The 27,866-nt window shown below is 43.0% G+C and overlaps 1 protein-coding gene across 10 annotated transcripts in view; it reads right to left on the bottom strand.

Moving 5' to 3' along the window:
* PITPNM2 (phosphatidylinositol transfer protein membrane associated 2) overlaps window positions 1-27,866 on the bottom strand; it is a 466,805-nt gene that overhangs the window by 66,371 nt on the left and 372,568 nt on the right. For 9 of the 10 annotated variants that reach the window (XM_073627322.1, XM_073627313.1, XM_073627375.1 and 6 more), the window contains 3 exons: window positions 12,650-12,839; window positions 9,466-9,585; window positions 5,776-5,987 (listed from right to left, as the gene is read on the bottom strand). In XM_073627322.1, coding sequence (XP_073483423.1) covers window positions 5,776-5,987; window positions 9,466-9,585; window positions 12,650-12,839 — 522 coding nt within the window. The remainder of the gene's footprint in view (window positions 1-5,775; window positions 5,988-9,465; window positions 9,586-12,649; window positions 12,840-27,866) is intronic. The other variant, XM_073627349.1, reaches the window with a different exon arrangement.

The raw sequence follows: 27,866 nt of genomic DNA, 5'->3' as shown, positions 1-27,866 counted from the left end.
AAGTAATTTATTCCCAAATGACAACAGTCTGTGGAATATAATGCAAAACTAGAGCAAAGAATGTTTAAGCCAGGGCTTGACAAATTTGTTTGACTCTAGCCAGCTTGTGCACATGCTAGTGGCCGATTTTGTTTGGGTGTAACTTAATTTTTTTTACAATTAAAGAAAAACATATTTTTTACTTAACTTTTGTTTTTCATTAAATTATTTTTTTTTTGGTGACCAGTTTTCTTTAATGACACATGCAGGGTCTTTTAGATCCTGCATGTCTTCCCTGTGCTCTGCTCAATGCAGTACAGATTGCACTGCATTACATTCTTTCCCGTACTTGCTGGCTGGGGAAACTGTCAACGGAGACCCGGAAGTGACATCCGCTCTCCTCAATTCCCTTCTACCCTGCGGTGCCTGCTATGCCGGTCCCAGGTCCGCAGATGGGCAAGCTAAGTCTGGCATACATAGCGGGAGGCAGGGGCACTTTACTCGCATGTGTGGAAGCAATCGGGTGGCAGCAGATGCTTCTACCTGACAAGTGAGCCCTGCTGCTTGCCCAGATGTAGAAAAAAAACGAACTGCCCGGAACTGCATGTCAGGCAATACAAATTCTGCATCCCTGTAACAGTGAATGGGCTGACAAAAGCCCAGGCGCCAGGATGCAATTTCTAGCCGCCATGGCAACCTGGAATTTGTCGAGCCCTGGTTTATGCAATTAAAGTTAGCTTAATAAACTGTTAAAAAACAATTTTTAAATCTCCCTTACATACATTGGCCATACATTTAAAAAAAATTCAGCCACTTCAGCCAGGACCGGATGAATTTCAAGCAGCGTCTGGTCATCTTTGTTTGACAGCTGTCAATAGCTTGATCGTTTTCTGTCGAAGGGACACACTGGAAAACCTTCAGAATTTAACAGCTGCAGACACTGATCATTGTATTCTTACAATGACAAATCATGATTTTAAATTTAAATGTTCCCATGGGTGAATGAAAAAAAAAATGAACGGTCTATGGCTAGATTTACGCTATGTACGATAGACATTCTGATTACCTAATAACTGTTTTCACAAAAGCCAATCCAATTATACATGTTTAGAGTATCTAGACCAGTGGTTGTTGGCTTTCGAGGTATATGGGGCCTCAACTGTGGTTCCTAACATTAACAAGATCAAAAAATATTCAGTATATGCAGTTCTAGAAAGGACTGCCAAAGACTGGGTATATACCAAAGGGAAGCTGGTGAGAGACTGTCGACATGCTAGAGGTTTGGTTGGATATTAGAGACATGCTGCAGATAACAGGCTTTGGACAGGTTACATAAGGCTAGTAGAGGTCACAGTTATTATCCCTTTACAAATTAATTTTCTTACCCCCACTACAAAACTACTAGAGTCCAAGGGCCCCACAATAAGTACTAAAGGTCTGCAGGTAGGGCAACAGGGGTCTTGATCCACCCACCACTCATCGTATTTAGAGACAAACAAGCAACTGGCTAAAAAATCCTTCCTAATCATCACATTAGCTGTTAACCACAGACTTGACAGAGCTCCCATTCCTGAGTACCTTAAATTGTTTCCTAATCCAAAAAACAAAACATAATTTATTGCATCTTTGGTTGTGGTGGCATTTTCTGCAAGTACTGGGAAATTATTGTTGATCCCCCAGAAATCCAGTTTGCTCATAACTTCCTCTACAATGAAATCTCAAACAATGTTACCAGTTCTCTTCTGTGAACTATAGAACTATGTAAGATGGAATATCTATTTTCTTCTGCATCTGAGCAAAATTTAGAGAGCAGCCCATGTCTTCTGCCAGAAGCCCCCAGTAGTTAAGCAGGGCCGGACTGGCCAACCGGGATACCGGGAAATCCCCCGGTGGGCCGGTGGTCTGGCTACCCCTGCGGCCGCCGGCCGCTGTGAGGGCAGCGGCGCCTGAAAGAAAAATGGCTGCGGGGGCCGGGCCGACGTGCAACTGTGCAGGCGCCAGCGCTGTTCCGAGGTTGGCCGTGCTCGGGAAAACCCGTACACGCTCGGCAATTTTCGGAAGTGCGGGCGCATGCGCAGTGACACGATGGCGCCGAGCGGCGCCATTTTTAAAGGTAAAGCGGTTGCAGCGCTCAGTGTCTGGCGTCTGGTGGCCTGTGCCTCTTCCTGCGTCCCCCCACAGCCTCTGACCTCCTGCCCGCCCCCCCCCTGCAGCCTCTGATCACCTGTCCCCCCCCTGCAGCCTCTGATCACCTGTCCCCCCCCCTGCAGCCTCTGACCACCTGTCCCCCCCCCTGCAGCCTCTGACCACCTGTCCCCCCCCTGCAGCCTCTGACCACCTGTCCCCCCCCTGCAGCCTCTGACCACCTGTCCCCCCCCCTGCAGCCTCTGACCACCTGTCCCCCCCCTGCAGCCTCTGACCTCCTGTCCCCCCCTGCAGCCTCTGACCTCCTGTCCCCCCCTGCAGCCTTTGACCTCATTGTCCCCCCCAGCCTCTGACCTCCTGTCCCCCCCCGCAAGCCTCTGACCTCCTGCCCCCCCCCTGCAGCCTCTGACCACCTGTCCCCCCCTGCAGCCTCTGACCTCCTGTCCCCCCCTGCAGCCTCTGACCACCTGTCCCCCCCTGCAGCCTCTGACCTCCTGTCCCCCCCTGCAGCCTCTGACCTCCTGTCCCCCCCTGCAGCCTCTGACCTCATTGTCCCCCCCAGCCTCTGACCTCCTGTCCCCCCCCTGCAGCCTCTGACCTCCTGTCCCCCCTGCAGCCTCTGACCTCCTGTCCCCCCCTGCAGCCTCTGACCTCATTGTCCCCCCCAGCCTCTGACCTCCTGTCCCCCCCCGCAAGCCTCTGACCCGCTGCCCCCCCCCCTGCAGCCTCTGACCACCTGTCCCCCCCTGCAGCCTCTGACCTCCTGTCTCCCCCCTGCAGCCTCTGACCACCTGTCCCCCCCTGCAGCCTCTGACCTCCTGTCTCCCCCCTGCAGCCTCTGACCTCCTGTCCCCCCCCTGCAGCCTCTGACCTCCTGTCCCCCCCTGCAGCCTCTGACCTCCTGCCCCCCCCTGCAGCCTCTGACCTCCTGCCCCCCCTCCTGCAGCCTCTGACCACCTGTCCCCCCCTGCAGCCTCTGACCTCTTCTCGTCCCCTCCTCAGCCTCTGACCTCTTCTCGTCCCCTCCTCAGCCTCTGACCTCTTCTCGTCCCCTCCGCAGCCTCTGACCTCTCCTGTGGTCCCCTCCGCAGCCTCTGACCTCCCCTGCATCATCCGCAGTCTCTGACCTCCTGTCCCCCCTGCAGCCTCTAACCTCCTGTCCCCCCTGCAGCCTCTGACCTCCTGTCCCCCCTGCAGCCTCTGACCTCCTGTCCCCCCTGCAGCCTCTGACCTCCTGTCCCCCCTGCAGCCTCTGACCTCCTGTCCCCCCTGCAGCCTCTGACCTCCTGTCCCCCCTGCAGCCTCTGACCACCTGTCCCCCCTGCAGCCTCTGACCTCCTGTTCGCACCCCCCTGCAGCCTCTGACCTCCTGTCATCCCCTCCTCAGCCTCTGACCTCCTGTCGTCCCCTCCTCAGCCTCTGACCTCCTGTCGTCCCCTCCTCAGCCTCTGACCTCCTGTCGTCCCCTCCTCAGCCTCTGACCTCCTGTCGTCCCCTCCTCAGCCTCTGACCTCCTGTCGTCCCCTCCTCAGCCTCTGACCTCCTGTCGTCCCCTCCTCAGCCTCTGACCTCCTGTCGTCCCCTCCTCAGCCTCTGACCTCTTCTGTGGTCCCCTCCGCAGCCTCTGACCTCCCCTGCATCATCCGCAGCCTCTGACCTCCCCTGCATCATCCGCAGCCTCTGACCTCCCATGTACCACTCGCAGCCTCTGACCTCTCCTGTACCATCCGCAGCCTCTGACCTCTCCTGTACCATGCGCAGCCTCTGACCTCTCCTGTACCATGCGCAGCCTCTGACCTCTCCTGTACCATGCGCAGCCTCTGACCTTTCCTGTACCATGCGCAGCCTCTGACCTCTCCTGTACCATGCGCAGCCTCTGACCTCTCCTGTACCATGCGCAGCCTCTGACCTCTCCTGTACCATGCGCAGCCTCTGACCTCTCCTGTACCATGCGCAGCCTCTGACCTCTCCTGTACCATGCGCAGCCTCTGACCTCTCCTGTACCATGCGCAGCCTCTGACCTCTCCTGTACCATGCGCAGCCTCTGACCTCTCCTGTACCATGCGCAGCCTCTGACCTCTCCTGTACCATGCGCAGCCTCTGACCTCTCCTGTACCATGCGCAGCCTCTGACCTCTCCTGTACCATGCGCAGCCTCTGACCTCTCCTGTACCATGCGCAGCCTCTGACCTCTCCTGTACCATGCGCAGCCTCTAACCTCTCCTGTACCATGCGCAGCCTCTGACCTCTCCTGTACCATGCGCAGCCTCTGACCTCTCCTGTACCATGCGCAGCCTCTGACCTCTCCTGTACCATGCGCAGCCTCTGACCTCTCCTGTACCATGCGCAGCCTCTGACCTCTCCTGTACCATCCGCAGCCTCTGACCATCTCCTGTCTTATATCACGTCTGCAGTCTGGAGTGGAGTCAACAGTGGGAGTGCCTCAGGGATGGGGGTCATGGGAGAAGTCATACATGTATGGACTATGGAGAGGAAACTATGGGATAAAACCAGAGCCACCGAGCTGGAGCCGACTGACTGAGCCCTGTACGGTGCACCTGAGAGGAGGTCAGTGACAGCGCCGCCAGGCCTACCTGAGAGGGGGGGGGTCAATACAATATTGTAAGGGGGCACTGATATATAGGTTTCCCCCTATATCAGTAAACCCCCGTACCTTAGTGTTTTCTTTCTGCAGAAGGTGGTCTCTGGTCACCAGAGTCCTCCCCACATTCCCAGAGTTCCCCTTTACATCATAGTCTGCAGGATTCCACCTTACAGTGCAAGGGGGAACTCTGATGTAAAGGGCAATTCTGCAGACCCTGATGTAAGTGAGAACTCTGATGTAAAGGGCAATTCTGCAGACCCTGATGTAAGTAAGAACTCTGATGTAAAGGGCAATTCTGCAGACCCTGATGTAAGTGAGAACTCTGATGTAAAGGGCAATGCTGCAGACCCTGATGTAAGTGAGAACTCTGATGTAAAGGGGAATGCAGTGGACTCTGATATAAGTGGGGTCTCTGGTCACCAGTGCCCCCCTTTTATATCAGAGTTCCTGCTTAGATCATGATCTGCAATGTTCCCCTTTATGTCAGAGTTCCCTTGCACTGTAAAGGGGAATCCTCCTGATGTATGGGGGGAACTCTGTGCTGGGTTATATTAATCTGACCTTCATGTAAGAGGATAAATATGGTGTTTGACTTTTGTTTAACTTAACACATTGCTAATAGCAGTTTATAGCTTAAATATTGATATTTGCACTGAAACCTGCCATTTATGGCACCTTTTTTTTGCAGTATCAGTAAAAAATGTGCCAGTAAATGCCATGATTTTGCCAGTAAAAAAATAAAAAATTGCTGCTGTTTGTAAATTTCATGTCTCTCTTATCTATAGATAATACACTCTTCAAATGTGCTTTAAAATGCATGGTTTTCCCTTTTGTGAACAAAAAAATAATGACGTTATGCAGTTGGGCTGGTATAAAAATGCTATGGGGCTGGTATGAAATTATTTCCAGGGCTGGTTTTTATTCCCAGTCCGGCCCTGTAGTTAAGCTATACCATATATACAGTAAGATGCTATAGACACTCTACCATTATAGATATTCTTCCAGTAAACCCACATATTATGCTCTACCAGTGTATGCAATAGATACCTAGAGAGAAAAGCTTGGTGCTGCTTAATGGTATCCAGCTCATAGGTTGAAGAGTCACTTCTCTTGCGAGGAAGCTGTTTTTTTGGGTCTTCACCATTGCTCCGAGGTATGTCTATGTTGCTGCGGCTTAAGTGTCGACTAGTCTCCAGATTTGAACTGCTAGAGCAGTAACTGTTGTTAACACTAATACCTGGAGATAAGAGATCCGTATCCTAGAAGAAAAAGTAGGAATGTCATAAAGTAATAAAAGAGAAATTATCAGTCTATAATTTTAATGGTAGGTTTATTTTAACAGCGAGAGCCTGAATAACAATAAAAATATCCAGAAAAACTAATCTCAAAAAAGTTATAAATTGATTTGCATTTTAATGAGTGAAATAAGTATTTGACCCCTTCGCAAAACATGACTTAGTACTTTGTGGCAAAACCCTTTTTGGTAATTACAGAGGTCAGATGTTTCTTGTAGTTGGCCACCAGGTTTGCACACATTTCAGGAGGGATTTTGTCCCACTCCTCTTTGCAGATGCTCTCCAAGTCATTAAGGTTTTGAGGCTGACGTTTGGTAACTTGAACCTTCAGCTCCCTCCACATACATGGTCCCGTCCATCGTCCCTTTGATGCGGTGAAGTTGTCCTGTCCCCATAGCAGAAAAACACCCCCAAAGCATGATGTTTCCAGCTCCATGTTTGACAATGGTGTTCTTGGGGTCAGAGGCAGCATTCCTTCTCCTCCAAACACAGCGAGTTGAGTTGATGTCAAAGAGCTTGATTTTGGTCTCATCTGATCACAACACTTTCACCCAGTTCTCCTCTGAATCATTCAGATGTTCATTAGCAAACTTCAGACGGGCTTGTGCATGTGGTTTCTTGAGCAGGGGGACCTTGTAGGCACTGCAGGATTTCAGTCCTTCATGGCGTAGTGTGTTACCAATTGATTTCTTGGTGAATATGGTCCCAACTGCCTTGAGATCATTGACAAGATTCTCCCATGTAGTTCTGGGCTGATTCCTCACCGCTCTCATGATCACTGAAACTCCACGAGGTGAGATCTTGCATGGAGCCTCAATCCGAGGGAGATTGACAGTTCTTTTATTTTTCCTTCATTTGCAAATAATCGCACCAACTGATGGTCTTGTAGCCCATTCCAGCCTTGTGTAGGTCTGCAATGCTGTCCCTTGGACAGCTCTTTGGTCTTGGCAATGGTGAAGAGATTGGAATCTGATTGATTGCTTCTGTGGACAGGTGTCTTTTAGACAGGTAACAAGCTGAGATTAGGAGCACTCCCTTTAAAAGAGTGCTCCTAATCTCAGCTCTTTACCTGTATAGAAGACTCCTGGGAACCAGAAATCTTGCTGATTGATAGGGGATCAAATACTTATTTCATTCATTAAAAGGCAATCAATTTATAACTTTTTTGAAATTAGTTTTTCTGGATATTTTTGTTGTTATTCTGTCTCTCACTGTTAAAATAAACCGACCATTAAAATTATAGACTGATCATTTCTTTGTCAGTGGATCAAATATTTTTTTCCGCCTGGCGGATGTGTCTACAGCATGGAATTATCACTGAGGACACATTGTTGCATTTCTAGTGTTCAGCAATTTTTAGATAATATAGGTATCTCATTAACAACCAAGGAGGGGATAGAAGCATAAGGACTGTTTTGTCTCGCTTGATTGTAATAGTCCAAAGATTCAGATTTATGATGGCATTAGATACTAAAAAAGCGGGTGAATAAATATATATTTATATACACATACATACATACATACACACACACATATACACACAGTATATATATTATTTTCATGTAGGTTTTACCAAGCAGCCTAGTTATTGTGCAGTAAGTAACAATAAGTCTCTCCACCAAGAGATAAGAGGCCAGAAAACTTTATATAGAGCATAGAATAATTGTGCAAAGTTCAAATGGAAAACATTTTAGCAGTTCGAGGAATTTATATTTAAATGTTCAAATGTGACATTCTCAATGCAGCCATTATGTGTTTGACACCTGGAGCCTGCAAGGTCTAAGCTTTAGCCGCTAGCAAACATCACTGTGTTCAAAATACCTGAGATTTTAATTTTTTAATACAGCTCAACTCTGCTTGTCATATGAATGTGGCTCTTGTATATAAGTAACTATATTTACAAATAGTAGTAAAATGCCACTGCTAAACGCCTTTTTTTTTGTTGCATTCTATCTTTATTAAAGTTTTTGCAAAAGTTTACAGAACAGGTACCAAAAATACAAGTACCAGCAATAAAAACCAAAAGAAAACTGACAACCCTTCAAGCTGTCTTGTAAACAGAGTATTATCTGCTAAACCCTTTTGGGAAGGTCCTCATGCCTATGCATGTATGATCTGGCCATTTGTGTCTAAAAGTTTATTCATGTTAGAAAACATATAGCGACTCCATACTGCAAAATTTATGAGTCTCCTAATATGAATTGATCCCAAATGAGCTTTCAGAGAATGGCTTGATGTTTATTTTCCACAGTGCTATTATGGAGTAATTCAATCAGCTTCATCTAATGTAATCTGTTTGCGAGAAGGATAATACCCGACTAAGTCAAGTCCTTAAGTCCTCATTTGTTATAATATGTAACACAATATTTACTTTTCTGCTAAAGTGCAAAAAAAAAATGTTCCTTAAGCCCCCATTCACACTATCTAGCGCATCATGTGAATGCACATTTTTGCGCTCCATGCACAGGGCAGCCCATTAATTTCAATAGGCAGCCCTACATGTGACAAATGTGGCAAAAGCGCAGAAGTATCTTTTTGAGCATTGAGTGATTTTTTTTTAGGAGCGTTTGTGAATGAGCTACTGTAATATGAATGCAGCCTTAACACATTTGTCATGCGTCCACATGCTGGCCGTAGACATAAAGAGACTGTCAGACTATATGGACACAATTATGTATGAGGCCCAAATAATCAAAAAAAGCTGCTAATTTTACAGGGGAACTGACAGGTCACAATATTTTTCTAGACTGACTGTGATCTCTTCTGATACACACCATGGCAGGCAGCCATTGCAATTTTAATACGTACTGTATAAATTATTGTATGGACAGCAGAAGATGATCATATGGCTTAATTTATATAATCAGCATACGTGATATCGAGAACACAGCACCATTCACATTAATCTATGTCACAACACAGCTTACAATCTGATGTCAACACTACAGTACACACAAATATTCAAACCCCAGCAAGATACAATGCCAGAGACATGTTATCTTATAAATTCAAATATATCAAAGAAACATGTCAACTTAGGCAGGCCATAGACGATGCAAATTTTTTCCTGCAAATGATTACCCTATCAACACAGTCAGTGCTGACAGGGGAATCCCTCCTGCTGAGACACTGTCATTCTCCCGGTGTGGGAAGCCACCCCTGTCGAGAGAAGACAGTGATTGTTGCTAGTGGCTATAGCAGCCGCTAGCGATAATCGCAGGCTGGTTGTACTCAAGTTGATCGATCAACTTTGTACATTAAGCCTGCCAATATAGGGTTCGAACCTCGGCCGGTTCAGCAAGTCAAACTGTCTATGGTCGGCCTTAGATGCAGAAGCAACATGAGTTTGCTTTCTGTAAAGGACTGGCAAAAGTTAGGGCTGTCTAGCACACAAATATTAAATCTACCTTTTGTCAATTAACAATAGAACAATGTGTAATACCTGGACACTCACAATGCTTCCTCTGCGGCTGCTGTTCTGACTTTCAGACACAGTCTGATTGCTGTAACATAAGGCATCAAATCCCAAAATCCCTCCAACACAGTCACCAACTAAACACACCTGAAAAGAAAATAGAAGATCAGAATTTAGGTGTTCCAGCTCCAGATAGAGGAGTGAAAGAAACAATGTGAAAACTCAGGGGCTCAGTACACTCGTCTGATCATCTTTCCTAACGTCTCATTATTTGCTGCCTCCACTGTATCATGTCCGCTGGCTTTATTTTAAGGCCCGATTTGCACACCAACTTTGACAGTTAACTCTAATCCTTATGCAAACTGTCACACTGACCACAACCTTGCACTCTGGTTACTGACAAAGCCGAAGTTCAGGCAAAAAAGAAAATCTACTGATCATAAATGTCCCATGTAATGATGAAAGGTGTAGGTGACCAGCCATTGGCTCCCAGGTGCCGAGCCGCGGCTCATTGTCTGAATGAACACACAGAGCAGCTGCTCGGTTCAAGTGCCCCCATAGCAAGCTGCTTGCCATGGGGGCACTCGGCAGGAGGGAGGGGCAGAGGCACTGGCAAGGGACCCGAGAAGAGGAGGATCTGGGCTGTTCTGTGCAAAACCACTACACAGAGCAGGTAAGTATAACATGTTTGTAATTTTTAAACGAAAAAAAAAAAACAAGACTTTAATATCACTTTAAACTCTATTTACTGTATATAATTGGAGGCTGTTTGAGTAATATAAATACATGAAGGTCTAACCCTTAACAATAAGTCAGTGGTTATGTTTGAGGCCCTATTAATTTAGCAGGATGACTATCACAATCTGCAATGGGGATCTTAAAGCGGAGTTCCACGCTTATATGCCCCCCCCCTCTGGTGTCATATTTGGCACCTTTCAGAGGGGAGGGGGGGACGGGGACCCGTTTATGACAGGTCTCCTTCCCCACTTCCAGGAGATGGGCCGCGGCCCAATCTCCCCGAAGTTCGGCCCCCCTCCTCCTTCCCCCCTCCGCCGGGCCAATTGGGAAGTGCAGCGAGCTTCGTGCATGTGCAGTAGGGAACCAGCAGTGAAGCTGAAAGGCTTCACTGCCTGGTTTCCTTATCAGTAATGGCAGTGGCAGCGCTCCGGGAGTCGTTCTGAAGACTGGCTGGGGTGCTGACATCGCGGGCTCCCTGGACAGGTAAGTGCCCTAATATTAAAAGTCAGCAGCTGCAGTATTTGTAGCTGCTGACTTTTACGTTTTTTTTATTTTTTTATTTTTTGGCTGGACCTCCTCTTTAAGTTAAAGCCTAGTAGTAAAGCAAACCTTTGTTTGGGGTTTACTACTGAAACAGCGTAAGTAATCTGCCTACATAAGGAAATAGAATGTATTATTATATATTACTGTATAAATTGTAGTGTTTACAGAGTAACGTGGATCTCAAAGAACACGACTTGTTCAATGCCATGCTATCATGGCTGTTATAACCACAAATGTTGAATCCTAAATCAATTTAATCAAAAATGCCTCTTCCTTATCAGAACATATTGCTGTTCTAGTTTTATTTTTTTTCTAAACTAAAGGAAATAATCTTACCTAACCAAAGTGGAAAAATTGCAGGATAACACACAATACTTTCCATAGCAGTTACATAGAGCAACATCTGTCTGGTAATTTCACTAGGACAGGGCTTAACTACAGTGTTAATGCATTTGTGGCAATGCTCTTGAGTCTGTAATTACTAAGTGCTTGAAGAGTGCTTCCTGATTTATTACCTAATGATTTAAATCCCACAGAGACTTCCATGGTAATGTCTTTATGATAAATGACTTCCATCACTTAAAAGTTGAAGTAACTCAAAGTAACTTTAAGGTACTTGGCTTTGATGATGATTACACTTCCCAATATCACATACCACACATAGTAATAAGCCCCATATATAAAAATTGGAGGAATAATTATTTTGCCTTTTTCAATTCTTACAACATATACTGCTCTCCTGCTCTCTAATTGAAGACCTTTTAGATTCAGAGCACACTTTAATCTCATGTATAATGACTGCTTTCTCCCTCTTGATAAATCCATCACAAACATCTTGCGAGACACCAAGGCACCTTCAGTAGACAAAGATTCCACTAATATTGACATTCTTTAGGCTTGCTCCGGTCTTAAAAGTGAAATCTTGTATATGCATGCCATTTTAAAAACAGTCTCTTACTAGAACATATTTTAACGTGTTCAATAAACATACTTTTTTTTGGAGCAGAAAAATGTATTAATAATGTAATACACAAAAAAATTAAAGATGTACTAAAAAAAAAAAGGTTGAACTGGATGTACTGGTTTCCTTATTCAACCTTGCCGACTATGTAAATACATCTTGCTAAACTAGAGGCATACACCAGGCAATACATTTTTATTTCCAGTTCGTTAGAGTCAGGTTTTTATTGTGTGAAAGATAAAAGAAAAGAGGGCGCACCAGCCTTGTGCATTATTCCAAGTAAATTTATTTATATAAAAAAGATAAAAACTACTCACAAGCATGTGAAAGTTAACACGCATAAATGCGGTGAAACAGTCCTAGGTTCTGAGGAAGAAGGTTTACTTTCGAAACATGTTAGCCAGCAGGGACCCCTATATGGTCTCCCCTATGATCTGAAGAGTACAGGTCCCAGGACTGTTTTACCACGGAGTGAAGCCCGTTTATCCGAATTAACTTTCACATACTTGTGACTAGTTTTTATCTTTTTTATATAAATAAATTTACTTGGGATAATGCATAAGCCTGGTGCACCCACTTTTCTTTTATATTTCTAGTGCAATTAGGACATCCCAGTCCTAGAGGGCAGCAAGGCAAGGAAACATTATCTATCGAGGAGTGGACCATTATACACTATTGCGCTAGCCACTATACTCATGTGCAGGAGTATTTGTTTGTTATTCTGTTTTACTGTGTAAACCCTGTTAGGCAGATTTCCCCTTACTTCTTGCGTGAGTGATACAACAGGTAGTGAGAGCAAATTTCCTATTTTTGACAGCTGCTACTGTGAAAGGTATCATCACTGAGAAAATTCCTCTCTCCTACTGCTCTAGTGACAACCTTCCCCTTACATTATCAATAATAACCACTGAGACAGAAGTGTAATTTAAATACACAAGAACATTGCAATGCTTGTAACCCTAAACTCACCTGCCCAGTGAAGGACATGCCTTCTTGTGACTTAGTGAAGTCCGCATACACCTGGTTGGCTCGATGAATGACTGTTGCTACAAATTCAAGGTACTGAGGTGATGATGTAGCCAGCAGAGGGAGAGCAGCTAGAGGGATGTGGTCCTGACTATTAGATAAACAACCTTCATCATAACTGTATGGGCTTAAACTGCAAACAAATATTACAATGATTAGTTACAGTTAATGGTCATCAGTTATGGCTTTCATATAAAGATACAAAAAAGAAAGAATTTTGTTTTCATTACCAATATGATATTAGAAAACTTTCTCAAACAATTGCTTATACAGTTTAAGTTAAAAAATCCAATAAATGTAATTTGTCATTTTCTGACGTGCAAAACACAAGAAACATAAAGTACTTGTTTATAATTAAAAATATAGTCCAGAAATTATTTTATCTACTATAGTTTAAAATAGGGGACTCCAAACTTTCGAAACAAAAAAGTCAGTTTACTGCCCTTCAAATTTTAGGGGGATAAGACTATGGCCAGCGGGAGTAGAGAATGCCTTGGCATCTGTGGGAGTATAAAATGAAATAGGCTTGGTGGTCAGTGGGAGAAAAATAAATTTACATAGTTGGTGTCAGTGGGAGAAATAGTGCCCCATCATTGGTGTCTGCTTGAGGAATCGTGCCCCATCACTGGTGTCAGTGGAAGGAATAGTGCCCCATCATTGGTGTCAGTGGGAGAAATAGTGCCCTATCATTGGTGTCAGTGGAAGAATTAGTTCCCCATCTCTGATATCAGTGAGAGGAGGGGAATAGCACCCCATTGATGGTGTCAGTGGGAGGAACAGTGCCCCAAGGTCCGCATAATATAAAAATATACAGAATAGGCCTTATAATTACTATGGTACTGTGACAGCATGTTTAACAAGCACATCAGCACTAACCTAAAATTATCTAGCATAGCTCCTCTTTGTACAAAACATTGAAACAGCAAAATATTAAACATTTTTAGCTTTGTGACATCTGTCTTGAATTTAGAAGTTTTTCAATCTGTTTAGGGCAAAACGCAAAGTACTTTTGCTTTATATTTCCTTGTCAAAAGAAGTTTATTGAGTATACAATATTATAAAGATACATAAAGTAAGTTTACAAGGATCTATAAAGTAAGCTCATTGTTTTACAGTAGGGATTATATAGGTAAATATCACGAAATTTCAAATATTAAACATTGTGTTCACGTAAACCTAAATTAAAGATATATATCATTTCCTTAGTTACTTTTGTAGGTATTTAAATGATTTATACCTACTATATATATATTGTTTACAGGTAGAGTGTATTTTTGCTTTATATTTCAAGCAATCAAACTACCCCCGATTCATGGAATTTGCCTTTTCCCAATGTCTGGAAAGCAAATGTCTTTCCAATTATCAAGACATTAACCTGTATGATCTATCCTACACTGCAAAATCTTGAGATGTTGAAAGCCACAATTCCAGGAGACCGAAACTCATCACTTATCTATTTACAGGTAATCTGCTTTCCACTTTGAAACCCCTCCCATCCCCGAGTTATGTAGATCAATTAGTCCAGCCTACCTTATTTTTCCCAAACTTTTTTTTTCCTACCTTATTCTATTTGCTTCCTTCTGCTCTTCTTGGTTGTTCTAAACTGTTGCAATAGCATGAGCGACTCTCCAAATTTTTTCAAATGTTACGCTGACTTTACTGAATCTCTTTCTTATTTAGGTTGTTTCAGTCTTCCTACATGTATCTTGTTTATTATATTGGATCTATACATAGCTATAGATTTTATAGTATAGCACTTACGTTTTTTTTTTTTTTAAATACGTTTTGAAAGAAATAAAGTAAATATTTAGATTTTATAAGCACATTATACTGTATATGACATTAGATTACTGGTTTCCAGATTCACATGATTCTTGCCACGTATAGTTGTTTACAGTGTGTCACACTGATTACACATTATTGTATAACACATACTGTAATGTGTTTTCACAGTATAGCACATTATAATAAGCTTTTTATGTCAGGGGAGCTTTGAGTTTAGCAGCCTATGGCCAGAGTACAGCAAACCAACATTCAGTTGTATTTAAAGGATGATTATTGCTGGTAATGGCTATGAATGGTAATAGATGCTTCCTAAAGTGTATGGGAAAGAAGTTGAGAACTGCAACATTAATATTTCTAAAAACACGAAAAACAACATTTTATTTTTATTTATATAAAATTGCTCTCACTCATAGGGCAACAATCTTGCTTATTCTAAAAGTTATATAAAAACCAATGCAAAAGAAAGTAAAGCCTTCACAGAACAGAAAGTATCTAGCCACATGTCCAACACCAACCCCAAAAATAAAAAATTATTCCACATTTTAGGATAGTGGGCAGAACTACGCAGATCATTCCTTTTCTGACACTTGGTAAACTGTACATCAAGAACCATTGGTTTTATAGCACAGATACAACCTAACTTTATAGAGCTTAGCCACACAAATAGTTCCTTTTATGTCTCTTGGCTCCACCCACTATCCTAAAATAAGGACTATTATTTCTTTTTTTGGAAGCAAGGCATGTACAGCCTCTCTCTTGTAGTAAGGCACTATTGTTGCTCAGCAGAGGGCTTGGCTCCTTTTGGCCTACCTCTACATATTCTGTTGGGTTTTACTGTTTCAAACACCATTATTATCAACCACTGTGCTATCTACTTTTTATGGATCCCTAAAGGGAAACAGTTTTTTTTTATGGATATAGAATGACAGAGAAAGGCTCAATGCAAATAATCAGTGTGTGGTAATATTTCCAAGATAGAAAAGTAGCTGGCTGTCAAGAGTGTATCCTACCTGCCTTTGGGCCTGTTTGACCATGCCCTGCTAGTGGTATGGGTCACATTGCAAAACACCAGACATTCCAATTGCTGGCGACTAGCACCAAAGTGGGTGCATGACCTAAAGTTTGGGGAGTTGGTCTCTTCCAAGATGACAATACTGGGAGTTTAATAATGGTTCAGTTTCACCCCCAGTGGTGTGGGATGCTTTTAAAGTGCACGTCCATAGAGAATACATATCTGCAATTAAAGCTGTCAGATCGGACCTCTCCTCACAGATATAACAGCTAGAGGAAAGTGAGGTAGGGGCGGCTGCAACCTTTTCTGAGTCCCTGACTTCGGAAAATTTTGCTCCGCTTGCACAGAGATGTTATTTGCCTCTCCATATAACCTCTGCAACGCACCTAGATCTGCGTTCCTTGGCTGGCAGAGTCATCGAATCTGGGGACAAGAACGGGAAAATGCTGGCTAACCTGGTAGCAGATGCTAGGACTCAGACTGTGTCTCGACCATAAGATGTGCAGATAATACCCTGACCTCTGACCCTTCTAGTATATTGCAGGAATTTACAGCCTTCTTTGGCACTTTGTGTGAGAATGTCCCATGCCCGTTTGACGCTGTTCTTCAGGAATTTAAGTCCCCTGGATCTGTCCCCACTCACAGCAGGGGAAGCTGCTATGCTTGACCAAGCCATCACAATAGATAAAATTGAAGCAGCAATTCACTCCTTGCCTCCCAAAAAAACACCAAGCCCAGACGGCATTTCAGACGAATGGTACAGGATGTATGCAGCCACCCTTGCACCTAGGCTTCATAGTTTATACTCTGACTGTATGGAAAGTATGACCCTCCCCTCATCAATGTATCAAGCTCATATTGTGTTAATTCCCAAACCAGGGAAGGATCTGTCTAATTGTGCCTCGTATAGATCTCTTTATTGAACTATGATCTAAAAATCCTAACCAAAATTCTTGCCATAGACCGATGAAGATACTCCTAAATCTACTTGGCATATGTCAAACTAGTTTCATGCCAGGGAAGTCGACTAATATCAATATACGTAGAGTATTCACAGTTGCCTTTGGTTGTTTCCACCTCCAGAGTCTTGGCCACACTTGATATCGAGAAGGCCTTTGACTCTGTAGCCTGGCCATATATGTTTACAGTCCTGGAATTAATGGGTTTTGGGCCCGAACTTTTGAAATGGGTCAAACTTCTCTCTTTTCCAACAGCCCAAATAAAATTGGGCTGTGAACTCTCAGAACCCTTTCGGGTTGGGAGGGGTACGTGACAGGGCTGCCTGCTGTCTCCGGCATTGTTTGCCATAGTGATGGAGCCAGTGGCACGGGCTTTAAAGCGTGCTTCTATGGTGGCTGGTATCTGGGTGGGGACTATAGTAGAAAAAGTAGCCATGTATGCTGATGACCTCCATCTTGTTTTTAAATGACCAGGGGCCCTCCCTTAAGGAAGCTCTTCACATTATCTCAGAATTCTATAGGTTTTCAGGCTTAAAAGTCAATTGGGAGAAATCTCAACTTCCTCCTATAGACCCCACTTTACCTCTCATGTGGGCAGACACTATTCGGTATCTGGGCATTGTAATCTCTCTGACCCCCTCAGATTATTGTGAACTAAATTTAGTTCCTCTACTGGGGAACATGAAGACCAAATTGAAGGGTTGGGCCAACCTTCCACTTTCCCTAGTGGGACGTATTAATTTAAGATGAAACTGCTACCTGGGTTTCTATATGTTTTACAGCATTCCATTGTGTGGATTCCTAAGAAATATTTCAAAATAATCAACTTCTGTTTAGCTTCCTTCCTTTGGGGATCCCAGCAACCAAGGTTTAAAAACTTACGTTACAACGTTACAAAGGCCCTGGTTACAGGGTGGATTAGCATGTCCTGATCTCTACAAATATTATTTGGCCGCTATGTCAATGCATGCCCACAACTGGATGATAGCGGATGACTCCAATGCTGCGTTCGTTTTGGAAGCATCCTTAAGAACCTGATATATAGAGGTTTAACTACGTCTCTTCCCCTGACAGTAGCAATGAAAGCTGTCCTGAGAGCATGGGTAATGGCCTGGGCAGGGATGACCCATCTCCCCATGGCATGTATCTGTATACGCTGCTATGGCTTAACCTGACACTACCAAATTTTGCCTCAATAACTGACCCTCTGATCTGGGCAGTAAAAATTTGAGAATTTGAGAATGACAATTTGAAAAGTAATCAGTAGCTTTTTATACCTCTACCCTCAAAACTGTACTTGGAGATGATTCTCTAACTAAGCCCCTCTTGAATATCTATAAGGCTACGCTCCCCTCAGTCCACTCAGGACTTGACAATTTTAAATCTAGATGGACATTATATTTTCCTGCAATTAGTTTCGGCTAAGGATAGACTTGTGCAATTTAAAATTCTGCATAGGATTTATCTCACTCCTGCACGATTAAACAGAATGTATCCTTCCAACTCGGTTGTGTGCTGGCGGTGCTCTACAGACTCGGCGGACTTTATTCATGTTTTCTGGCTTTGTCCCCATGTTCAAACATTTTTGGTGTATTATCTTTCATCTACTCAGTGACCACTATACAGATACTTCAGACAGTAGAGGTCTGTCTGCTGGGCCTGGTGGACCCCCTATCCCACCGCAGAGCCCCAAGAATCCTAGTTGGACTGCTTCTATTTTATGCTAGGAAACTTATTGTGCTCCAACTGAACTCCACATCTGCTCCCTCTTCAACTCAGTGGAAACAATTAACTCTCAGCTGCCCTTGTACAAAGCCACATACCTATTAAGGGAATCCCTGAAAAAAATTCACAAAGTGTGGGATATTTGGATTGAGGCCCCCTCTACCAATGCAGACCCAGGACCTAACTCAACCCTCCTGTGTCTCAAACTAAAGCAAGAGCATGTACTACGGATCATTCTGGATTTTAAATTTATAGTGTGGAGATTTTCAAATTTTTACCTAATTTACTTTGGACTCTGAGTAAGCGAATCACAACATTTCCGTAGGAATCCTTCAGTGGCTACTGGAGTGTACTACTAGTTTATTGTCAGGTAGGGCACTAGAGTTGTTATTAAATGTATGTTTTTTGTAGATGTATATGTACCGAGCCTGGGTATGCCCAATAGGCTGTTTTGTACCTACATTTTTATTTTTTCAAAATAAAAATGAATTAAGAAAAATAGAAAAAGAAAAGTAGCAGGCTACTCAACCTGGCTATACTAGGTTAAGTTGATAAAAATAAAAAGTTGTTTTTTTAAACTTATGTATGTTAATTTGTTTTGAGAGGTAATACACTAATAAAGTCCCCCAGTACATTTTTTTGACTGCTTCTCAGATAGCTACTTTTCTATGTTAGTTTTGGAATGTGGTGTCAGGCAACTCCCTTTTGAATCCATGGCATTACTTACTATTAGGTGATATTTCTAAGAACCACACTTCTATGTATCATTTATATTGATATGTGATATGTATTCTGAGGAAAGCTAATAATTGAGAAAAGTAACAAATAGCCTACTGATTTTTTCTTAATTTTTTTTTTTTATAATCCAAACATTTTGCATTACTGAGATCTAACAGACATCATTGAGAATTGATAAAGTGAACCAAAAGTCTAAATTTCCTACTTTATTATTAGTGTGAATAAAAGCCTCCGCTACACTCTAATAAAAGTATACGTTAGGGGGGCGCGGTCTGGACATGGCTGCAGGTGGACGGGTGGACTCTAAAGTTCGGACCCTTCTGCAGGCCCTTCCGACCAAATCGGACATAGAAATACTCATTGGTCGTCTAGAGAAAAAACACAGCGAGGAGATGCAGGAGTTCAAGAAAGACGTCCAGTCCCTCACCGCCAAGCTGACGGCAGGGGGTCTTCTATGGCGACCCTAACCCAAAGAGTGTCAGCCTTGGAATCCAGACAGGATGCCCACGTGGAGGCCATGATGGGCCTACAGCTTCAAATCGAAGATATGGAAGACCGGATCAGGCAGAACAATCTATGAATCCGGGGTCTCCCTGAAGCGACAGGACCTGTGGACCTAGCAGAGTGAGCGGCTGCAATCTTTCAGAAGGTCGCGGGAACTGACCTTCCGAACCGGGTGGAATTTGACAGGATTCACAGAGCCCTGGGTCCCCACTCTACTGATCCCGCCAGACCCAAAGATGTGGTTTGCCGGCTGCACGGATGCACAAAGAGAATGTACTGCGAGATGCATGGGAAAATGGGGAACTGGAGTTTGACGGTACCCCAGTCAAAATCTTCAATGACTTATCCAGGTCCACCCTGTAACTCCACGCCATGCATCGCCCAGTCCTGGATCTGGCCCGTCAGGCAAACATCACCTACAGATGGGGGGTACCCCCTCTCGGCCACCTTTTGCACGGATTCGGCAACACCCTGGCGGACCTCCCAGCCTCGACAGCAGAGGACGCGGAAAAGATCCCAGGCGCCCTCAGCAGAAGGTTCACGTGAGTCCTGATCACAAACAATTGCATGGCAGAGACGTTCTCCCTCAGTCCATTCTTCTTTTTACCCCGTTGCCTCCCTGAAACCCCACTGGGGTCACCAACGACCATGATCCCTACGGTCCTCCCACACTTCATTGCTGCCCTAACCCAGCCCTTACCTGTGAGTGACTGCCGGCACCTCAACGGACCTTTACAAAGTTCATTGACCAGATAACTGTATCTACCTATTTTGACGCCATTATCCGTTAAGCCAGACCGAACAGCTGCTGTTCATTTTGACATGTAAGTTGCCCCCGCAGAGAATAGATGCCACCGGCTGTACATGATGGTGCACCTCCTCAGAACCCTACTCTGTTTGCCCCCCTAGTGGTACACTTCCTTTTTCATACCACCTACGAACAATGGAGAGACCCTATGCTGTCTGCAGCCACTGTTACCCTTGACACTGGCTCTTTGGTCATACGATCGTTTCTTTCAGGGTCACCCAAGGTTCCAGATTCTGGAAATTGAAGGAAAACCTCTTGCAGACTCCTGAGGTGGTAGAGGATATTCAAAGAGAGCTAAGTCAGTACTTTCAGATCAACAAACAACCTGACTGCAATGTTGGGATCCTATGGGAGGCCCACAATGAAGTTATCAGAGGTGTTTTCATCAAACACGGATCGTGGCTCAAACGCCAACGTACGGAGAAAATTTCATTTCTCCTCCATGACATCCATAAAGTAGAGGCCCAACATAAACATGTCCCAACTCAGACGATTGAACAAAACCTCTTATCCCTTCGCAAATAGACAACAGACTTATTAAGATATCAAGCCAAGGCTGCCATACAAAGGTGCTGAAGCCTCAGCTATGAGTCGGGAGATAAATGCGGGAGAATGTTAGCCCGCTCGATTAGAGAACAAAAATTAGCTTCATACATCCCTCAAATTATTACACCCCATGGCCAAAAGGTGCTGCTTCCTAAACAGATTGCCCAGGGCTTTAGAGACTTCTATTCTTTCCTATACAACCTATCAGAACAGTTCCCGACTCAGATGCAAATAGAAAATTATATAGCCTCTTCTCAACTCCCTTAACTAACCTCTGAGTTATGAGAAGATTTGGAAGCACCAATAACCTTAGACGAACTTCAGGATGACTCAGTATCTCAAAGACAGAAAAGGCCCTGGGCCACGGTTTCTTGCTACAGCATTACAAGCGATTCCTCACATATGGTGGAACTGTTTAATAAAGTGGGTTCAGAAACACTCTTCCCTAGAGACACCTTAAAAGCCCATGTCACAGTATTCCCTAAAGAGGGAAAAGATCCAACTTGCTGTGGTAGTTATAGGCCTATCTCCCTCCTGAACTGCGACCTTAAATTATTTACAAAGTTTATTGCCACTCGTATAGCACAACATCTACAGCCGCTGATTCATCTTGATCAAGTGGGATTCATCCCTACTAGAGAAGCCCAGGATAACACTTAAAATGTTAAAACTTATCCACACTGCACAAGAGATGCAAACTCCATGCGTTTTACTAGGCACAGATGCTGAAAAGACGTTTGACCGTGTGAACTGGCGATTCATGTTTGCGGTCTTATGTCATATAGGCGGCCTGGGGGAGCATATGTTACATTGGATCACCAAGATTTTCTCATATCTGACGGCCCAAGTTAAAGCCAACGGGATCTTAACAGACCCCTTTCCCATCACGAATGGGACGAGACAGGGATGCCCATTGTCTCCACTGCTCTTTGCTCTTTCCCTGGAACCTTTCCTCTGCATGATCCGTCTAAATCCGGACATCACTGGAGTTAGGGTAGAAGATGGACAACATAAAAATTTCAGCTTATGCTGATGATCTGCTCTTTTCTCTCACTAATCCATCGGTGTCACTTCCCAACCTTAAGTGCAAATTCGAAAATTATGGCCGAATGTCTAACTTATGGATTAACTTCAGCAAATCAGAAGCTATGGGAATAGGCGTTTCTCCTGCAATACTTCGGACCTTGCAGTTAAACTTTAAGTTCAAATGGACGGATACAGCTCTGAAATATCTGGGAACATATATCCCTTCTGACTTAACTCGGATATTTGAACTAAACTTCCCCCCTCTCCTGACCAGAGCACGCGCCTTCTTAGAGACTTGGAATCGGGAATTGCATTCATGGTACAGTAGATGTAATCTTCTAAAGATGTGTATCCTACCCAAGTGTTTATACCTTTTTCAAACCCTACCGATAAAAATACCTGCTCAGTACTTTAGACAAGTTCACTCCTTATTTATCAAATTAATATGGGCACACAAGAGACCACTCACTCCCCGATTCCAATTATCCTTGCCTAAACATTGTGGAGGTATTGCACTTCCTGACGTCTTCAAATACTACCAGGCAGTGCACCTAGGAAGACTCATAGATTGGAACCGTCATTTGGCCAGTAAACTCTGGGTTCAAATTGAACAAGCCCAAACAAATGTTCTATTAAAGGGGGCACCGTGGTGCTATGATAATCTCCCATCTAACCTAAAGGTACACCCCCTGATAGGCCCTACAGTAAGTACTTGCGCACAAGTAGTTGGAAAAATCCTTCTTTTGTCCACAGACTCTCCCCTGATGCCCATTCTTGGGAATCTGCAATTTCTTCCAGGCCTGAGAAACAGTCATTTCTCCACCCTGCGACAGAATACCGGCTTTCAGCATCGCACTTTTTACTATCAGATGGCTGGCCTTCCATCTCTGCATTAATGGAGCCCTCTGGTTCCTACCGCTTGCCATTTTGGAATGCCTTGCGGCTTCACCCCTTCCTTCACTCCCTAAAGACCCCAGGAAGATTTGGTCAACAACTCTCTACATTTGTAGAGTACTGCTCAGATAACGGGATCTTGACGCAAGTACTCTCAAAAATGTATAGTCTACTGATTACCCCCCCAGAACAACCGCACTTACCATGGATAGGGAAATGGGAGAAGGACCGTAAATTTACGATCAGTAAAAGACAAAATATGATTAAGTTCTCATTGAAATCATCCATCTGCACTAAAATTCAAGGGGCCAATTACAAAATACTGACATGATGGTACCACACCCCACAGATGTTACATAAATTTTGCCTGATCGTTGCTGGAGATGCCAGGAGGAGGGAGGTACGATGCTACACATTTTTTGGTCCTGTGCGAGGATAGTGCCATACTGGTGGGAAGTGCGGAACATTGTTCAAAAATTCACTGACTACAAGATACCCGATGACCCAGCTTTTTTCTTATTACACATTATGACTATTTCAGCTAAAAATGATAAGAAATCAATTTGACGACATTTGATAAACGCCCATAAGACATGTATCCCCCTCAAGTGGAAAAACGTATCACCCCCAACAGTCGGATGCTGGCTCCATAAAGTGGAAGAAATCAATAAGAAGGAAGATCTCACACTTTCAGCACAAAATAAACAAGAAAAATACTCCGAATTGTGGAGATTATGGAATATGTTTATCCTCTCTTAAAAGGGTCTAAACCTACTTGGCTCATGATTTTCGAGCATATGTATCTTGCCTAGCTGTCCAATGACTTGGTGTCCTCCTCCCTCCCAGAACCCCCTCTCCCTTCCCCCCTCACCCCACCCCCCTCTTTCCTCATTTCCCTCCTTCTCTTTCCCTGCTATATTCTGTTATCTTCTCTTTTCTTCTCTTCCTTGAAATTTAGAGAATGGAAAGTGAATTAGGTGATCCAGGGACCTGTTACTACTGGTTTATCCTTTGGTTGCTACACTAGAGGAATTAGATTCACACAGATTGTATATTGAGTACGTTATGCATGATCTAACTGAACATCTGTTTTTTTTTGTTCTATCATTTCAATGTATCTGAAGTGTTATTGGCTACAAGTTGTTCATGTAGTAACCTGGAATCACCTTTTGTGGTTTAAATAAAATATTTGAAAAAAAAAAGAATACGTTAGATTTATTCTCTGTTTACATTTATAGCTGGAATATGTGCTGCATACAACCAGAACTCTACCAATGCGTCACAAACTATCGTCAGCTGCATTTAAATTCCTGACATTACAGTCTATTTTTGCAGGGAATGTGACAGGCTATGATGTAATATGGAGGTGGCCTTTTGTAGAGCTCATGAGGAAGAGATGTATTCGATTTAAAAGCTAAAGTGAAAATTTTTTTTTTTTCTGTAATAGTTATGTAAGGTGGATGACTATTACAAAAATCCTAATTATTTCTTATATACAGTGGATATAAAAAGTCTACACACCCCTGTTAAAATGTCAGCTTTCTGTGATGTAAAAAAATGAGACAAAGATAAATCATTTCAGAACCTTTTCCACCTTTAATGTGACCTATAAACTGTACAACTCAGTTGACAAACAAACTGAAATAAAAATTGGGGTAAAAATAAAAAAAAAAATAAAATAATGTGGTTGCATAAGTATGCACACCTCTTATAACTGGGGAAGTAGCTGTGCTCAGAATTAGGCAATCACATTCAAACTCATGTTAAATAGGAGTTAGTACACATCTGCCATCATTTAACCACTTTCCGACCAGCCGCCGCAGTTTTACTGCGGCAGAGTGGCGCGGCTGGGCGAAACAATGTTATGTTACGTCGCTTCGCCCTGTGGCCACTAGGGGCGCGCGCCCGCTGCTCGTCCCCGGGGCCGATACGAGTGCCCGGTGGGCGCAATGACCGTCGGGCTCCTGCGATCACTCGTGACACACCGAGAACCTGGTTCTCTGAGGGGAGAAGAGACTGATCGTGTTTTCATACAAAGTATGAACAGCAATCTGTAATTTCCCCTAGACAGTCCCATCCCCCCTTCAGTTAGAACACAGAGAGGGAGCACAGTTAACCGTTAACCCCTTGATTGCCCCTAGTGTTAACCCCTTCCCTGCCAGTGACATTTTTACAGTAATCAGTGCATTTTTAAAGCACTGATCGCTGTATAAATGCCAATGGTCCCAAAAATGTGTCAAAAGTGTCTGATGTGTTTGCCATAATGTCGCTGTCCTGATAAAGATCGCAGATCGCCGCCATTACTAGTAAAAAAATAAATAATAATAAAAATGCTATAAATCTATCTCCTATTTTGTTGACGCTATAACTTTTGCACAAACCAATCAATATAGGCTTATTGCGATTTTTATTACCGGTACCAAAAGTATGTAGAAGAATAATACATATCGGCCTAAACTGAGAAAAAAAATTGCTTTTTTTTTTTTTAAAAAGGGGGATGTTTATTATACCAAAAACTACAAAATATTATGTTTTTTTCAAAATTATCGCTTTTTTTATAGCACAAAAATAAAAATCGCAGAGATGATCAAATACCACCAAAAGAAAGCTCTATTTGTGGGAAAAAAAGGACGTCAATTTAGTTTGGGTGCAGTGCACCACGACCGTGCACTTGTCAGTTAAAGTGACGCAGTGCCGGATCGCGAAAAATGGCCTGGTCATTCAGCAGCCAAATCTTCCGGGGCTGAAGCGGTTAAAGTGCCTCTGAATAACCCCAAATAAAGTATAGCTGTTCTAGTAGGTCTTTCCTGACATTTTCTTAGCCACATCCTACAGCAAAAGCCATGTTCCGCTGAGAGCTTACAAAGCATCAGAGGGATCTCATTGTTAAAAGGTATCAGGCAGGAGAAGGGTACAAAAGAATTTCCAAGGAATTAGATATACCATGGAACACAGTGAAGGCAGTCATCATCAAGTGGAGAAAATATGGCACAACAGTGACATTACAAAGAACTGAGCGCCCCTCCAAAATTGATAAAAAGACAAAAAGGAAACTAGTTGGGGAGGCTGCCAAGAGGCCTACAGCAACATTAAATGAGCTTTAGGAAAATCTGGCAAGTACTGGCTGTGTGGTACATGTGACAACAATCTCCCATATGTCTGGGCTATGGGGTGGAGTGGCAAGACAGAAGCCTTTTCCTACCAAGAAAAACATCCAAGCCCGGTTAAATTTTGCAAAAACACATCAAGTCTCCCAAAAGCGTGTGGGAAAATGTGTTATGGTCTGATGAAACCAAGGTTGAACTTTTTGGCCATAGTTCCAAAAGATATGTTTGATGCAAAAACACCACCAAAAGAACACCCTACCCACCATGAAGCATGGTGGTGGCAGCATCATGCTTTGTGGGTGTTTTTTTTCAGCTGGAACAGGGGCCTTAGTCAAGGTAGAGGGAATTATGAACAGATCCAAATACCAGTCAATATTGGCACAAAACCTTCAGGCTTCTACTAGAAAGCTGAACATGAACAGGAACTTCATCTTTCAGTATAACAACGACCCAAAGCATACATCCAAATCAATAAAGGAATGGCTTCACCAGAAAGAGATTACCATTTTGGAATGGCCCAGACCTGAATCCGATTGAAAATCTGTAGGGTGAAGAAGGTTGTGCACGGGAGATGCCCTCTAAATCTGAGAGATTTGGAGTGTTTTTGCAAAGAAGAGTGTGCAAATATTGCCAAGTCAAGATGTGCCATGCTGATAGACTCATATCCAAAAAGACTGAGTGCTGTAATAAAATCAAAAGGTGCTTCAACAAAAGTATTAGCTTAAAGGTGTGCACACCTATGCAACCATATTATTTTAGTTTTTTATTTGTACTTCCCTCCATCTAAAAGATCTTATTTTTTTAAACAAAAAGCTTTTATTAATGTTTGAAAATAACATTGGTACAATCATATTAACATTTGTACATAAGTTTCATATAACAGTGAATAATTGACATCAATAATAGAGTATTTACTGGTAAGGCCACCAAGGTGGTTTCGTATCTGACCTATTGTTATATTGATAAATTATTTGAAAATACTCTAGCTTTGTATAGAAAAAATCTGTTATTTATTTTGAAAGGGAGAATAAATTTGTGGACCCCTGAGAGGTGTCCTTAGATATAGATATAGTAATAGAAATGAGGAGTAAAGAGGAGGAATGAAAATTAAATAAAAATTTGTTTTTCAGTTTATAGGTCACATTAAGGCCTCATGCACACTGGACGTTAAAATAACGTTACAAAAACGTCAGTAGCTTTGCAGTGAGTTTAACTGTTTTCAACGTTTTTGCAATAGCGGTTTTTAGCGTTTATTGACGTATTTCGGCGTTAGCAGTTTTTTTTGTTTTTTTTTTTTAAGAATTTTTTTTTTTTTTTCAATGGATCAAAAAGGTTAAATGCTGGTGAGTGACGTTTTTGAGAGTTTATCGACGTTCAGAACCCACTAGTTTTGGTTTTTTTTTTACTGCTCAAAAATGCCACTGCCCAAAACTGCTGATAACAGCCTGTGTATGCATGGACACATAGGATAACATGATGGAGAATTTAATGACTGTAGAAAAAAATATCTACAGACAGAAATAGCTGCTGTAAAAATGTCCAAAAACATCCAGTGTGTATGAGGCCTTAAGGTGGAAAAAGTTGTGAAATGATTTATTTTTGTCTCATTTTTTACATTACTGAAACCTGACATTTTAACAGGGGTGTGTGGACTTTTTATATACACTGTATTTAATTTTTCTAACCACATATTCATATTGACAGCTTTAAAATGCATTATTTGTGGTGGCCTATTCAGCTATTAAGAAAGATCTTCTTCTACTTTGCCATTACACTTGTCAGGGCTACTGTGAAACAATGAAAACAAGACCCCTCGACAATTTACTGGGCAGCAAGTAGCTGGAGAGGTGTGAAAAATAGGACACACGAAGTAAGACGCATTAGAAAAACACTATGAAAATATCCTTTTTTTATTCCACTATAAAAATATCCTAATTAATCTAAAAATAAAAATGAAACTGTTGTATGTACTTAAAGTGTTTCTAAAGGCACATGGTTTTTTACCTTAGTGGATTCTCCGTATTGAGGTGAAAAAACCTTCTGCAAGCAGCTCCCC

This window comes from Aquarana catesbeiana, linkage group LG01, assembly GCF_042186555.1.
Source record: "Aquarana catesbeiana isolate 2022-GZ linkage group LG01, ASM4218655v1, whole genome shotgun sequence".
In the NCBI taxonomy this organism is placed as follows: Eukaryota; Metazoa; Chordata; class Amphibia; order Anura; family Ranidae; genus Aquarana; species Aquarana catesbeiana.
Note: the sequence above shows the minus strand (reverse complement) of the source record. Positions and strands in the feature narration are given on the sequence as shown.